The 16,975-nt window shown below is 35.1% G+C and overlaps 1 protein-coding gene across 1 annotated transcript; it reads left to right on the plus strand.

Moving 5' to 3' along the window:
- Positions 1-2,037: 2,037 nt before the first annotated feature.
- LOC111897491 (uncharacterized) lies at positions 2,038-7,936 on the plus strand. The gene is made up of 2 exons (XM_023893451.3): positions 2,038-2,274; positions 6,550-7,936. The coding sequence occupies exon 2, from the start codon at positions 6,558-6,560 to the stop codon at positions 7,650-7,652; it is 1,095 nt and encodes a 364-aa protein (XP_023749219.1). The 5' UTR covers positions 2,038-2,274; positions 6,550-6,557; the 3' UTR covers positions 7,653-7,936.
- Positions 7,937-16,975: the final 9,039 nt, after the last annotated feature.

Raw genomic sequence — 16,975 nt, forward strand, 5'->3', positions numbered from 1 at the left:
TCAAATCGAATTTTTAGAATATTAGAATATATTTTACTATAATATTACACTATAAATATTAAAAAAAATCTAATAGAATATTAGAATATTCTAACTAATCTAATAATTCTAGTCGAATATTAGAATATTTTAACATATCTATCAATTTTAGTAGAATATTAAATTTGATTTGATTATTTACAGTGCAATATTTTATTTGAATATTTCACTTATATTTAAAAAAATCGGTAATTTTTTTTTAAATAGTTTTCATTTTTTATTTTATTTTGCATTTTACAATTTTTTTTATTGATCTTCAAAATAAGTGGCTAGAATCACGTCTCAATGTCTCACAAAGTTAACATAGTCTCAAATAAGCATCTCTCTCTCTCTCTCTCTCTCTCTCTCTCTCCTCTCTCTCTCTCTCTTTATATATATATATATATATATATATATATATATATATATATATATATATATAAAGTTAATTAACCTTTAATTAATTAATAGTTTAAACCATTTTAGATTTTATATTTATCTTTTAGTTGAACATTTAATGAATTATGTTAAATCTTTTAATGGATTATTCTATTATCTTACGTAACTTATAATTAAATAACATTAGTTTTATTTTATTATTTCATCAATTTTCAAATTAGGATTTTAAAATTATCTAGTCTTAATCAATTAAGGTAACAATTTGGAGCAAATAATGATCCTATAATTCGAAAAAGGCAAGTAAATCTGGAAACCCTACTGCTGCCTAAAGCACGCCGTGGCATGAGCTTTTGCCATGCTACGACCTATTAATGACAATTTTTTTTTGTTTTTTTTCCTTTCAATTCTTTAGGTATTGATTTTTAGTTTCACAATGTGCACAAATATTGGAAAAAAATGGTTCTGATAACATAGATAAGTCTTCTAGGTTATAACTAAAGATTTGCACAGCAAATTTACACATAAACACTTATAGTCACATGCAACCTACAACCCTATGACATTTTAGTTATAACAACACACTTTATGAAGCAACATCTAACCTATGAAAATCGAAAATATGAGTAACGAATTCATCCCTTTTGCAACAAATCAATGATGCAAGAAACTCTCTTGAAAAACTCCTTGGAAAGCTAGCTCCAATAGGGTTGAAGCCTTTAATGTGTGACACTCAAACCTTAGGATCGAAATATGGAGAAAGGGAGGCTTCCAGCATTCCTTTAGACCTCTCCTAAAACAGTCCACGGAGGTTCTAGAATTGTCTCGTTTGTTTAACTATTAAACAATTGCAATTCAACCCGTGTACCATTAATTAATTATAATTAATCAAAAACCTATTTCCAATTAATTCCTAATTAATTATTAACTATTTCTAATTAATATATTAATCATATAATATATAAATAAGTCATTTTATCATTCTCTTAATATCAATCCTAGTTATTTTCGTAGTTATGAAGGACAACCCAAAAATGAGTTTACTTTTATTTACTAAGATTATAACAATTTAGTTAAGACCAAAGACACTTAATCCAACAACTTATACTTGGAAAATTGATGTTACATCTGAATGCTATATTTTGAAGTGCTTAATGACACCGTTTTTCAATAAAATATCTAATTTTATACAATAATGTTGTATATAGTTTGTATTACTATGATTGCTAAATTTTTTGTTAGATTTAAATAAAAATGAATTTTTTTTTCTCGAAATTCCGAAATAGCTCATCGGATTTTAGACTTATTCTTGAATTTCAAATTCCAAAAATTCAGTCCGGAATGTTGGTCTGAAATCCGGAATATTGATCCCAAATTCAGATGAAAATATATTTTTTCTGTCAGAATTTTTTTTTTTCGATCAGAATACCTGTTCCAGATTAAATGGCTACTTTTGCTAAAAGTATTTTTTTATTATCTTTTTCAAATAGATATTAAAATATAGTTAGATTACTTACTTTTCCTTAATTTAATGGTAAAATTATTAGAATAATAAAAATTATTAAAAAGCAACCACGAATAAACCATGAATAGTAAGTTTTCATTTATCTCGTGCCACCTGCCTTCCCTTCTCTCCTTAAAATCGTTCTTTTTAAAAAAAAAGACCACCGCCTTTGTTCTTCACAGTTGAACCCCTCGAACAGTCTCACCACCGCCGCCGCAGCTAGCCACCACAACCATGCTCTTCCTTCTCTGTTAATTACCGTCACATACCTGCTTTGCCTTGTCCGTTCGCCTTCGAAGTGTGCCCTACATCCGAACACTCTCAAGTCTGAACTTCAGGCAGCTATCTCACATCAAGTAAGTCCGATTTGATCTTATATTTATTCAATTTGCGTTCTTTGGACTGAAGGAGATGAACAAGACGATCCCTAATTTGAATTCGGTTTCTTTTCTGTGGGATAAAAAATCTCTTCTTTTATTGATCGCCTCTTAAATCATTTGGTTCTCGATAAAGGTTACCCTTTGTTTCTTTCTCCCGGATGATTATGCTGATTTATTGGCTACCCATATGAAAGACTCCAATGAACGCTCAACAAATAAAATTTTATAAACCAAATGAAACAGCTATAGAAAGCAACATATCTATTTGTAGGTTTTATTCATCTCTTCGATAAAAGACCCATAGAAATCATGCAATTTCAGTAAGTATTATTTTATTCCATAGTGGTAGCAGAGAATTAAGAAAAGTCATGATATAGGGTTTATCATTTCAGTTAGAAGAATTTTATATAATCTGTTAACTAAAAGCAACTTAATAAGGACTGGTGTTAAGTTTCCCTCGGGTCCATTTTCTTGAGGAAACACCAATGAAGTACTTAAAGCACCATCAGTTGTCATTAGTTGTCAAAATGGTGGATCAATTAAGAAACTTGACCTAAGTGTCTAAAATAGTAAGAAAAAGAGAGCATCAATGAAAGTTAACAAAAAATTGCAAAGTTTGATTTAACAGCTTATGATATAATTACCTTTGAACCATTAGTTGGAAGAGTTTTGAATCATTTCTTTTTCTTACTTTTCCAGACTTCTATCTTTTACCTTTGCAGATGATTACTATTATACAGTTTGTGATATGTAATTTGGTAATTTTACTTTCATTTTAAGAAAATAAATTTTGAGTTTTTGACGAAATCTATTCTTAGCTTCAAATATGTCAAACACAAGGTAGTTAACAAATAAAAGTCAATTAATTAAACTACCAGGGTTGGTTTAAAAGCATCAGCTCTTTTTAGGGTTTTTTGGCTTGGGATATATAATAGCAATGTGCTTCCGTTAAATTCGCCAGTTCTGTGTTTTTTGTTGTTTTTTTCATTTAATATTTTTTCTGTAAAGCATCAGTTTTTCTGTATGGTTTTTTTTTTATCTAATCATTCACTTCAGGAGACCATATTGACAAGTTAGTAATTGTTAGTTAAAGCTTAGGTCGGTTATTTTCTACCCTTAATTGAACGTAAGTCACTGCAGTCTTTGGTTGATAGTAAAACGAAGATTTTCTATGTATCTACACACATCCTTCTTAGAATATATATCAATCGCGATACATACATCATTATTTCTATTTAATTATGAATGATATTTATATTTTAATGAATTCAGTAGTATTTAAATTCAGTGAATCTTAGAATATATATCAATCGCACGACATATTAAAAATAAATAAATTAAGATTTTGTTCAGCCAACCGCCAATATAACAAAATTATAACATGTGATATTGTTTTGATATTTGGGCCTAGGTCAGTTGTGGAACCAACATTAAATTTGGAGATGATTCACTCATTCCAAATTTTAGTTCTGCAGATATACTAGGTCTAATGGCAGGAAGTCGGAAAAGTCATGAATTAGTTATAGAACTGAAATAGAAATTGATAATGTAAATATTCACCCGCAAATACTTTACTTTCTTGGATTGCTAAATTTGGGTCGATCCAATAGGTAGAGTCAAACGAAAGAAAGATTCCTTTTAACATTCTAAAATAGATATAAATATAAGAAAAAGTAGTTATGTTAGTAAATAAGTTATTTATATATGGGAAAAGGGAATAAGTGGTTTTCATATAAATAACATTAGCTATAGAACTGCAAAAACGTCATTGTTTTTACTAATTAAAGCTACGTAGTTTTAGTAAAAATCTTTAAAACAATTTTTTTTTCCCCTAAAACTACTCTCTAATTTTCTACTTTTACTCACTTTCAAATCTCAGTTACACCTTCTTACTTTCTCCCTTTAAGCTATTTCATCTCCTCTCCATCATTTCCATTGTGTTGCTACTTCCATGAATTAAAATGTAAACTGCTTCAATTCATACATAAGTTTTAGCACGTGTCTATCTCATAATCTTTTCGAGTGGGTATTTAGAAAAGGCAATTGCTTTTTAAACTAAAAAAACCTAAAATTAAAATGTATATCCATCAGTTGAGCTATAAACATTTATTGAAAGTTTGAAACCTTGAAATTATCACCACCTTCATTGTCGTTTGATTCCCTCTAATCCATCGCTTATTCATCAGAATAAAAGAAAATTGCATATTCTGTTACCGTTTTCTTTAGAGAGAGAATCTAAGAAATGATTTTTTTCTATTACTTTATTAAAAAAAAACTACGTAGTTTTATGTCAAAATAAAACTGTTGTAGTAGTTCTATATGTAATCTTATGATAAGATTAACTCAGATGAAGATCAAAAGTAATTTTGACTTGATTAATATGAAAATGAAAATGGAGTACAATTTGTACAACTACAAACTATTAAATCAGAGAGGGTAATCAAATGATTTATTCACCTTCTGCCCAAGCTAGATAACCGATCCCACTAATAGAATACTATTCTCTTTGTTGGTGATTTTAGTATCACCATGTCATTTTATGTAATTGGAACTGACATGTGAGCTAAGGGGCTTCATAATTTGTACTTTAATATATGTACGGGTTTATGCAGAGTGCATGCATATATAAGATCGAATTAGAAACCGGTTTGTCGACAAGTCGGGGGTCCAGGGCAGCGCCCTTGGGTCCGGGTTTTCCAAATGAGCAACGTCCCTTTGGCGGGGTTTTGGGGCAGCGCCCCTAGCGGGGTCCAAGGGGCAGAGCACCTGGCTGGGAACATAGTGGGAATTCGAATTCTTTAGGGTGATTATGGTAAAACTAACGAAATTCGTTAGTTTTGGAAACACTAAATCCTCATTAAAATCCAAATATCCCTGACTTACTTCCAAAGCAACCCATGACGGTCAACACTAAGAGTCAAACCCTAATCTCGTTTATTATCTAGATGGCTCTTCTCTTTGCGAAAAAAAACACGTTCATTAGCTCTCTTTTTCGTCAGACGAACATAAAATCCTACTAGCAATTTGGCTTGTGATTTCTGTGTCTAGATTCGTAAGTGTGTTTTTAGATTATTCTAGGCTGAATTTTGCAACTCAGTCATAAGGTATAAATATCAGTTCGGAAAATGTTCATACGATCCAATAGGTATCCAGATCTTCAACATAAACTCTATTTTCATCCAATACTCTACATGGTCCCTATTACATGCCTCTTTCACTAAAAATATAGTCTCTCTCTCTCTCTCTCTCTCTCTCTCTCTCATGAAAATACCTTAATACATCTTGACCTTACACCTATCCCATATTCTTTCTGCACTATTAAAAAAACCCAGGGATTGTTCTCAACATTTGGGTTATTCAGTTCTGGTTCATTAGGCTCAAATAGTTATCTATATATACAAACAAGATATTCAAATTCATAATAGATTTGATTCGGATTAAATGAAATCCATGAGTCACTACATTACTTATTTAAAGACATGTATATCTTCATTCAAGTTATATTTAATCTGAAATGAATTCAAAATGTTTAATTTGAATTCATTTTATTTGCGAGTAGCTGGATGAGAACTCTCATCCAGCTCATATGTCTATGTGTGAAAAAAATAGAAGGAATGATTATCCTCTCTGTATAGTAATGATAAAAGAAATTATTTATATCCTATTACAATTTCTTTTTTTAGTTTGTAATAAAATATCAACCATACAAATGACCAATAAATTCTCCTTTATGGAATGTGTTGGGTATCCTTGTATTTTGTTACAAGACCAAAATCATTGATTTAGACATGCAACGAGGTATATTTTTTGGAAACGAATGCAACACATTTTTTGTCAAACTGATGTTGAACAAAACTTTTTAATAACAGAGAAATGTATAGCCTATGTTGACTGCATTTGTGATTATCCCTGTAAACGAGCTTAAACACTGCTATGAAACAACTTATATAGAAATAATTATTTATATAGCCTATGTTGACTGCATTTGTGATTACCCCTCATTATTCTTCTCTCTCTATCTATAACAGATTTTAGTCATTTTTCCTGATTTGCCTGCTGAGCCCTTCTAGAATAATCATGTACATCTTTGTTTGTTTGTGTGGTACTTTAGTAGTTCTGAATTCATATCATAGACACACTTTGTGTTTGTTTTCAGTTGGTGATCCTGTTCATTCATGTGCTTGTTTACAAGTCTTGTATGATTTTGTGGAATATGCATTTACAGTGCATTTTTGTTTTGTGTGTTTGTAGGTGTAAGAATGGTTATGACAAGGAGAATGAGTAGAAAGCAAAATCATGATGATGCATCATCTAGCAGCAGCAGCAGTAGTAAGATGATCAAGACTGATGATGTGGACGTGGGACCATGGTCATACCTCAACCATGATGTGCTTTTGTTAGTTTTGATGCAACTCGGAGTAATCGATTTTCTTGCATTCAGTGGGGTTTGCAAGACATGGAGATTAGTAGCAATTAGCAACTGGAAAACGTTTATGGCATCTAAATCGCCCATGTTGTTGCGTATTTCTACTCGTGGTAATGATAAAGATAAGGAATGCTGCCTAGAGGATTCTCAAGGACGAAAGTTCAAAACCATACTTCCCCGTTCTGTTGGTAGCTCCTTTATTGGATTAACTTGTGGTTACTTGATCTTTTTTAGGGAGAAAACGTACGATTTCTGGCTTGTGAATCCTATCACTAGGCATGAACTTCATTTCCCTCCTGTCCCTTTTGACTGTGTCTTTTTTGGTACACCAAAGTTCACTGCTGTCCTTGTCCATTCACCTTCGATATCTTCTATGCATGTGCTTATTATGTTAAACATAATCCGGAACGAAATATGGATTTCTAGAGAGGGTGAGGAGGGATCATGGAATCGTGTCGCCTTACTCATAGATGTCAAGTATTTACATGCTTTCAAGGGGAAAATATATACTTTATGCTGTAAAGCCGGTTCATTGAAAGGAAGACATATATGTGAACTTACACTGAATCCTAAGCCCAAAATGAAGTGGCTCAAAATCAAGAATTTTCCAAAACAAACCTTCTTGTTTCCGAAGCTTATAAGTTCGGGTGAAAAGCTTTATGTGATGGAAAACTTTTCAGTCTACTTCCATAATGTTCATGAACTAGATTTTGACAAAATGGAATGGGTGCGGTTTCAAAAAACAACAGATGAATGTGGGTTTTTTCTTAGTGAATTCAGACATGGCGCTGTTGTTAAACCAGAATTGTGGGCCGATCTTCAATCACAACCTGAGGGATGTAATTTTTTCGAGGAAGAAGGACATGGAAAATTCTTTACCACAAGGCAGTGGTATTTTCCTCATGAATGCTCATCTCTTAGTCCTTAGATGAGTCATGGCTTGTCACTTTTATGTCGGGAAAGATTTACAAGTTTTTGAGATTTGAGAAGCAGCATTGCATTAGTGGATTTGAATGTTGCAATTTACTTTTTTCGTTTGTTGAGTGAACAAACATTATATATATTTATCTCCTTTTTTGTAATTTGGTAGTTTCATTTGTTGCTTTGAGATGCGTGGCTAATGTATCATGAATTTATTTTAAACTAGAACCTGTTTGATTGACATCAAGTTTTTGGTTTTTATCTTTCTAAGATCCCACAAACTATTATATACTTAAAGATTTTACATGTTTGTTTTTCATTGTTCTTAAGGTCATTTCACAGGAACAGTATGGTGGAATGTGTAGTCATTTTGATCCGTTTCATTTAGGATATGCATGAGAACATATGATTCACAGCCTGTTATTGGAATTAAAGTAAAATAGTTCCCATTTGTAGCCTGCGATTTAACACACCGCTAATTTTGATCAGGTGAAACTGTGAATTTTGAAGAACAAATTTTTCATCTTGTTATTACTAACCATGGAGAATACAACAGAATTTATAGAGTTTACAAGCTAATTTAATGCTAAACTAATTGTCACTATTTACTGAATAATCATATCCCTATAAATCTTCTAGAATTGTATCTATATAAATAAGTAACATAGAATAGGAAATATTTAAACCAGGAAAGATCCGTATACTGTTTGCATCATTCAAGACTCCCCCTCAAGTTGGATTGAGGATATCCTTTAGACCCAACTTGCTAACACACATGTCAATCGAACTTATTTAAACTTTGTAATACAAATTAATTTTTTATGTTTCCAGCTTGTATAACTTACGATACATATTAGTTATACACAACTAATTTATTTTGGTTATAAATGTTTACAACAGCTTGGTTTCATGCTGCTTGCCCTTCATGGCGCTTATCATTGCTATTCTCAATGATGGCCTGGTTAGAGTTCTTTGTTACACCCTTCTTTAATTCTTATCATCTATACAGGCGAAGAAAGAAAAAAAAACACTTCATGAAGTCTAAATGTTAATTAAAAATACTATCTAAAGTCTAAACTAAAAGTTTTTTTTTTTTTTTTTTTTTTTTTTTTTTTTTTATATTTGATTTACAGGTACAATTATAACAATCTCCAAAGATAGAGTAAAACCCTCTCCATTACCTAAATATTTTTTATATTTGATTTACAGGTACAATTATAACAATCTCCAAAGATAGAGTAAAACCCTCTCCATTAGCCGACAGCTGACATCTGGACGGAGATTTTTTCTATCGGAATCATTCTCGGTAGCTACTTATCCAAAGATAGAGTAAAACCCTCTCCATTACCAGACAACTGTAGTCAGAGATTTTTGCTACCGGAATCATTCTCGGCAGCTACTTAGCTATGATGACAGTCATCTTTTTCTGGGCAGCATACGAAAGCAACTTATTTTCCGGTAACAAATTAATAATCCTGTTCTGCTCAAAACTGTGGATAAGGTCCAAAAAAATTTCATGTATACTGTTAGTTTTAAACAAATAGAAAAGAAGACAATAGGTTGTAAACATGAGAAAAGTGAACATGGGAGATATGCTATGCAATGACTGGAATTGGAAATTAGAATATCAAAATCATTGTACTACATCAGCTTATATAGCTGTTATTCATAACTGAAAATTAACTAGAGAATAACTATCCACTAACTCCTAATTAAACTTATTCAATTCAAAAATAAAAATTGACAAAACATAACTACTTTTATTGCTCATTAGTGGATTCCTTAAAGCATATTTTCAACACTCCTCCTTGCTTTAAGGACTACACACTCCAATCCTTTGCCTTAAAACTTCAAACTTGCTGACCGGAAGTGGTTTGGTGAAGATGTCTGCTAGCTGGTCTTCAGACTTGCAGTAGACTAGAGAGACTTCACCCTTTTGCTGCACTTCTCTCAAAAAATAGAGCTTAATGTTGAAATGCTTTGTCTTCCCGTGAAATACCGGGATTATTGGAGATTGCAATAGCTGCTTGATTGTCAACAAAAACATCAATGCTAAATTTTTGTTCTTCTTGCAAATCATACATAATCTTTTTCAACCATAAAACTTGATTTGTGGCTGCTGTAGCTGCTATGAATTCTGCTTCTGCAGTAGATTGTGCTACAATTTGCTGCTTCTTTGAACACCATGAGAAAATACTTGAGCCCAAACTAAAACAGTAGCCCGATGTGCTTCTCATATCATCAATTGATCTTCCCCAATCACTATTTGAGAAACCATGCAACTTGAATCTTTGATTTTTCTCAAACTTGACTCCAAAATTGATGGTACCTTTGATGTACCTTAATATTCGTTTTGCTGCCCTAAAATGTATCACACTTGCACAGTGCATAAATCGCGATAAAAGACTAACAGCAAAGAGAATGTCAGGCCTTGTCGCTGTGAGATACATCAAACAACCGATTAGGCTCCTGAAATAAATTTCATCAACTTTATCTGCACCATCTTCTTTGCTAAACTTTTCTTTCTCATTCATTGGGGTGCTCACTGCTTTGCAGTCTTCCATTTGAAATTTTTTCAAAATTTCATTTGCGTATTTCTTTTGACAGATGAACACCATATTTTTGTCTTGTTTGATCTCCATGCCAAGAAAATATGACATGAGACCCAAATCTGTCATTTCAAAAACCTGCATCATCTCTTTTTTAAACTCATCTATGAGCCTCTTGTTATTTCCTGTCACGAGCAAATCATCAACATAAAGAGAGACAATAAGAATATCATTCTCTTTATGTTTCACATAAAGAGTAGCTTTAGATAAGCTTTTAACAAAACCGAGATCCAACAAGTAAGTATCTATCCGGCTATACCAAGCTCTCGGAGCTTGTTTCAAACCATAGAGAGCCTTTTTTAGTAGATAGACTTTATCTTCTTTGTCTTGAATCTTGAAACCTTCTGGTTTCTCTACAAATATCTCCTCCTGTAGTACACCATTTAGGAAGGCTGACTTCACATCTAGTTGAAACACTTTCCAACCTTTTTGTGCAGATATGGCTAGTAACAATCTGATTGTATCTAACCTTGCAACAGGAGCAAAAGTATCAGAATAGTCAACACCATAAATTTGAGCATACCCTTTAACAACGAGTCGAGCCTTGAATTTGTTGATGGTGTTATCAGCATTGATCTTTGTTTTAAACACCCATTTAACACCAATGACTTTTCTTCCTTCTGGTCTCTCAACCAACTCCCACGTTTTATTTTTTTCTATCATAGACAACTCCTCCAACATTGCTTTCTTCCATTTTGGATCATTCAGGGCTTCTTCAGGATTAGATGGTTCATTAATTGCAACATTACACCTTGCATAGACATCTGTAAGTAACCTTGTACCTCTTACGGGAGGATCATCAATTGACTCGTCTTCCAAGGCATCATCTATCGGTTCATCCTCTGATTCTTCTGTTGCATTGTCACCAAAAGAAACACCTTTTTGTTCCTTTTTCTTGTTCCAGTCCCATTGCTCGTCTTCATTGAAATGTACATCTTTGCTTATTGTCATCTTTTTTGTTTGAGGATGGTAAACTTTGTAACCTTTAGAAACTAAACCATAACCTACAAAGATGCCTGGGATGGCCTTTTTATCCAGCTTGTCATGCTTAACCTGAGGAATGTGAACATAACATACAAACCCAAAAACTTTAAGAAAGCTTAGTGAAGGCTTATAACCAAACCATGCTTCAAAAGGAGTTTTACTTTCCAAAGCAAGTGTTGGTAACCGGTTTTGTAGGAACACGGCTGTGTTAGCAGCCTCTGCCCAAAAATATTTTGGCAGCTCCTTATCGTGCAACATACTTCTGGCCATGTCCAATATGGATCTGTTTCTTCTTTCGCTAACTCCATTTTGCTGTGGAGAATATGGAACTACGAGCTAATGTTCAATGTCGGCTTCCTCGCAGAACATATTGAATTTTTCTGATGTATACTCCTTTCCATTATCAGACCTCAACACTTGAATTTTGCAATCACTTTGGTTTTCAACCATTTTTTTGAATTTCCAGAAAATATTAGTCACTTCTGACATGAACTTCATGAAGTAAATCCAACACATTCTTGTAAAATCATCAATGAAAATAATGTAGTAAACATTACCTTGCAATGATGGTGTTCTTTGAGGTCCTGCAACATCATTATGTATGAGTTGAAGTTTTTTTGATGCCCGCCAAGATGATTTATGGAATGGAATCCTCCTTTGTTTTCTGTATTGACACGCTGAACAATTTGAAAGTTGATCATCTAACTTTGGAAGACCTCTCACCATTTCATCCTTTTGCATTTGTAGCATTCTTTGAAGATGACAGTGCCCAAGCTTCTTGTGCCATATGTCAGTGTTGCTAACTTTATTGTAAAAGGCCATTTGCTCTTCTTCTTTTGGATCATAAGCCATGCTTCTTCCTTTCATTTGACCTTCATCAATTCTTTTCCATTTGGATAATACACACTACAACAAAAATCTTCAAAGTATGTCTTAAATCCTTTTTCTAGCAGCTGGGGAACACTTATTAAATTCTGATCAATTTCTGGTACATACATGACATCTGAGATTGTTTTTGTACCTGAAGTAGTTATAATTGCAACTGTTCCAATTCCTTTGACTGGAACGTATTCACCATTGCCTACTTTCACTCTCCTGGACTTCGAAGGGAATACCTCTTTAAAGAGGCCGATGTCATTACACATGTGGTTTGTACACCCGCTGTCAATTAGCCAACTTTCAGGAGAAATTGTTGTTGAATAACAAGATGCAACAAACATATGGTCTTCTTCATCTTGAGTAGCTTTATGGACTTCTTCATTCTTTTGAGTATTGCTTCTACATATAACAGCTTCGTGACCGACCTAATTACATTTGTTGCACTTTGCATCTAGCCTTTTCCAACATCTGAATGGAGGATGACCCATTTTACCACAATGCTTACAAGGTGGATAATTCTTTTTTGGAGTCTTAACTTTGGATTGATTCTGATTGTTGACAGAATCTTCAACAATAGAAGTTGATGAGGCCTTATTGTCACTCTTCTTCTTTTGCTTTCATTCATCTTGATGCTTGGCCGGTAGAGCACCTTCAACAACATGCTCATGTCTCATAAGCCTACATTACTCTTGTGCCTGTAATGAGTTTAACAATTCTGCCAAAGTAATTTCTGACAGGTCCCTTGTATTCTCCAAAGTGGTTATTGAAGCTTCATATCTCTCAGGAATAGTAACGAGAATTTTTTCAACAATTCTTGAATCTGAAAACTTAGAGCCAAGCAACCGTACCTTGTTTCCAATATCCAGTAATCTGTGTGAATACTCCTTTATAGTCTCCGATTCTTTCATTCTCTGCATCTCAAATTCTCTGATCAAGTTGAGAGCCTGCATGCCTCTAATTCTTTCATCTCCTTCATATTCCTCCTTCAGATAATCCCACACTTCTTTTCCAGTTTTGAGGCACATAATTCTTGTGAAAATGGTTGTAGAGACTGCAACAAATAGAGTTGCTTTCGCCTTTGACTTCCTTGATGTCTTCTCTTTGTGAACTTTGATTTGAGCCATGGTAGGATTTTCTGGAAGTTGAGGAACAACATAGTCCTCTTCTACAGCTTCCTAAAGATCCATGGCTTCAAGATAAGATGTCATTCTTGCAGCCCATAGCTGGTAATTATCACCATTGAACACTGGAATAGTGAATTGTGAAACACTACTTTCTGCCATTTTTCCTCACAGATCCCTCAAGAAATAAGCTCTGATACCAATTTGTTAGTTTTAAACAAATAGAAAAGAAGACAATAGGTTGTAAACCGGAGAAAAGTGAACAGGGGAGATATGCTATGCAACGACTGGAATTGGAAATTAGAATATCAAAATCATTGTACTACATCAGCTTATATAGCTGTTATTCATAACTGAAAATTAACTAGAGAATAACTATCCACTAACTCCTAATTAAACTTATTCAATTCAAAAATAAAAACTAACAAAACCATAACTACTTTTATTGCTCATTAGTGGATTCCTTAAAGCATATTTTCAACATATACCATTGGTCCAAACCATGAAATAACTTTTACACCCTTTAATTTATATTTTTACATTTTTTAATATTTAGTTTACTATTTAAATAATTAAGAAATAAGAAATGGGCCAAATCAATAAAAAGTTTTGTGTTTTGGATGGTGTAAGTTAAAAAATTTTAGACTTTTCAAAAATAATCATATCCCTATAAATCTTCTAGAATTGTATCTATATAAACTGGGTCCCCATGGCGAGCAATGATCTCCCAGAAAAAAATATTGGCCAACTTTTTAGCCGAAGAGCTCTCCTGAATGACCAAAAAGTGGGCACTCTTGGTTAATCGATCCACGATCACCCATATAGCATCAAAACCCATGGCCACCCTCGACAACTTGGTGATCATGGTAATCTGTTCCCACTTCCACATGGGAACCTCTAGAGGCTGCAACTTATCATGCGGCCTCTGATGCTCATCCTTAACCATCCTGCAGGTCAAGCACCTTTCGACATACCATGTGATCTTATTCATACACGGCCACCAAAAACTTAATCTGAAATCCCGATACATCTTTGTGGCTCCTGAGTGTATTGAAAAAAGAGACTTATGAGCCTACTCCATCACAATCTGTATGACCTCGCCCGAAACTGGAACCCAAACACGACCACATCGGGTTAATAACCCTCGCTTATCTGTGAAAAATCTGTCGATTTTATCCCTGATCCTCTCATGTTTCAAGTTCTCCTTTCGAAGTCCCTCTTCTTGTACCTCTATGATCAATCCCAACAACATAAAATCAATTGATATCCTCATGCACACCTCCCCAACTGATGACCCAACCGACTTGCAACTTTAAGCATCTGCTACTACATTCACTTTACCCGGATGGTAAAGGATCTCGCGGTCATAATCCTTACTACGTCAAATTCTTGTGATCCGTGTAGACCGTACAACGGACCCTATATATATATATATATATATATATATATATATATATATATATATATATATATATATATAATATCTCCAAATCTTGATGGTAAATACCACTATCCCCAACTCCAGGTCATGAGTGGGATATCATGCAGCTTCAGCTGCCGCGATGCGTAAGCAATCACTCATCCTATTTGCATAAGGACCGCCCCCAATACGGTGATGGATTCATCACAGAACACTACAAAATCCTCAACTCCCTCTGGGTAGGTCAATACCGGGGCCTCACATAACCTCTGTCTAAGAGTCTCGAATGCCGATTATTGCTCAGGGCCACACCAGAAATCCACTCCCTCGTCAGACAAGTGAGGAGTACTGTAATCTTGGAGAAGTCCTGAATAAATCTCCGATAGTACCCTGCTAAACACAGGAAACTCCTACTTTTTGAGTGAGATTTTGGAACCTCCCACTGCATCAATGCCTCGATCTTGGCCGGATCGACCAAAATTCCATCTTAGTTAACGAGATGCCCATGAACTGGACCTCTTGTAACCAGAACTCACACTTCAAGAACATGGCATAAAGCCATTCCCGTCCCAAAACCCCTAGAAACTCTCGAAGTTGCTCCTCATGTTGTTCCTTGGTCTTGGAATACACTAGGATATCATCAATGAACACGATAACAAATCTGTCGAGTATCGGATTTCATACCCGATTCATCAGATCCATAAATACAAGAGATACATTGGTGAGCCCAAATGGCATCACCACAAACTCGTAATGCCCATAACGAGTTCGAATCGCGATCTTCACCACGTCCTCCTGTCTCACACTCAGTTGATGATACCCAAACCTCATATCTATCTTGGAGAACCAAGATGCACCCTACAATTAATCAAAAAGATCATCAATCTATGGAAGGGGATAATGATTCTTCATTGTTAAGTTTTTCAACTCCTAGTAATCAATGCACATCCGGTGTGAACCATCCTTCTTCTAGACGAACAATATCAGCGCTCCCCACGGAGAACTGCTTGCCTAGCAGCTCCTGAAGATGAGACAACAACTCCTGCATCTTAGGCGATGCCAAACGGTATGGCGCCTTGGCGATCGGGGCTGCACCAGGCACAAGGTCAATCCTAAACTCAACCTGCCTCACAAGAGGCACACCGGGTAACTCCTCCAGGAAAACACCAACAAACTCCCTGACCACTGGTACTTTTGAAACTGAAGTCTGCTCCTTAACCCGAGTATCAACTATGTAAGCCAAATAACTTACACGCCTATGTTGAATATACTGTTGAGCCCTGGCTGCCGAACAAAATCCCGAACCAACCCTAGTTCCCTCACCATAGATAACCAGTTCTCCCCCACTTGGGGTTTGAACTACCACTCGCAGGACCTCGTAGTCAATCATGGCGCAAAACCTACTCAACCAATCCATACCTACTATCACGCATACATCCCCCATAGGGATAGGGGTTAGATCAATCAGATAAGGCACCTTGAAGATCTCTAATACACAACCTTGATACACTGCGGTTGTAGAAACCCCGTGCTCTTTGGTGATAGAAACCCACAACAGACACTCTAACTTCCCCATAGGCATATCAAACTCCTTATTGGAAGATCGAGATACAAAGGACCGACACGTGGTCGTGTCAAATAATACTAGAGCCGGCAAAATGTTCACTAAGAACGTACCTATTAGGAGTATATACATGAGCATAACATAGAATATGATCAACAGAACAATAAATAGAAACATACCACTCACGACATTTGGGCCTCCTCTAGCCTCCTCGAAAGTGAGATGAAAAGCACGACCCTGAGCCATTAAGGGCTCTGCCCTCCCCTTACGCCCATCAGTTATGCTCAAAGTAGCTGGTGCCGGGGTATGCATCGACTTGGCGGTGAGCAATGGACAGTTGACCTTCATATGGAGAACCTGATCACAGTGATATTAAATCTTGGTACTCAAAACTGGGTTCAACTGGCGACAATCCCTCTCATAGTGCCCTTCCTTGCCATATTTGTGGCATACACCGGTAGATCGACAAGCCCCCTCATGAACCTTTCCGCACTTCCCACAAGTGTGGCCCCTCTGAATCCCAAATCTAGTATCAATAACTTTGAACCGCTTTGGTGCTGGCTGCGATTGCACCGAAACCTGTCTCTGCTCCCTCGTCTGGAGCTCCGTCTCAATCTCTTGCCACCTGGTGGCCACCTGCAACTTCAAAAATGAACCATAAAGTTGTGTGGAAACCAACTGCCTAATGTCCATCTTGAGCATGCTCAAGTAACTGGTTTTCTGAGCTTGCTCAGAAGCGGTAAACCCAGGACA

The sequence above is a fragment of the Lactuca sativa genome, chromosome 2, assembly GCF_002870075.4.
Source record: "Lactuca sativa cultivar Salinas chromosome 2, Lsat_Salinas_v11, whole genome shotgun sequence".
Lineage (NCBI taxonomy): Eukaryota > Viridiplantae > Streptophyta > Magnoliopsida > Asterales > Asteraceae > Lactuca > Lactuca sativa.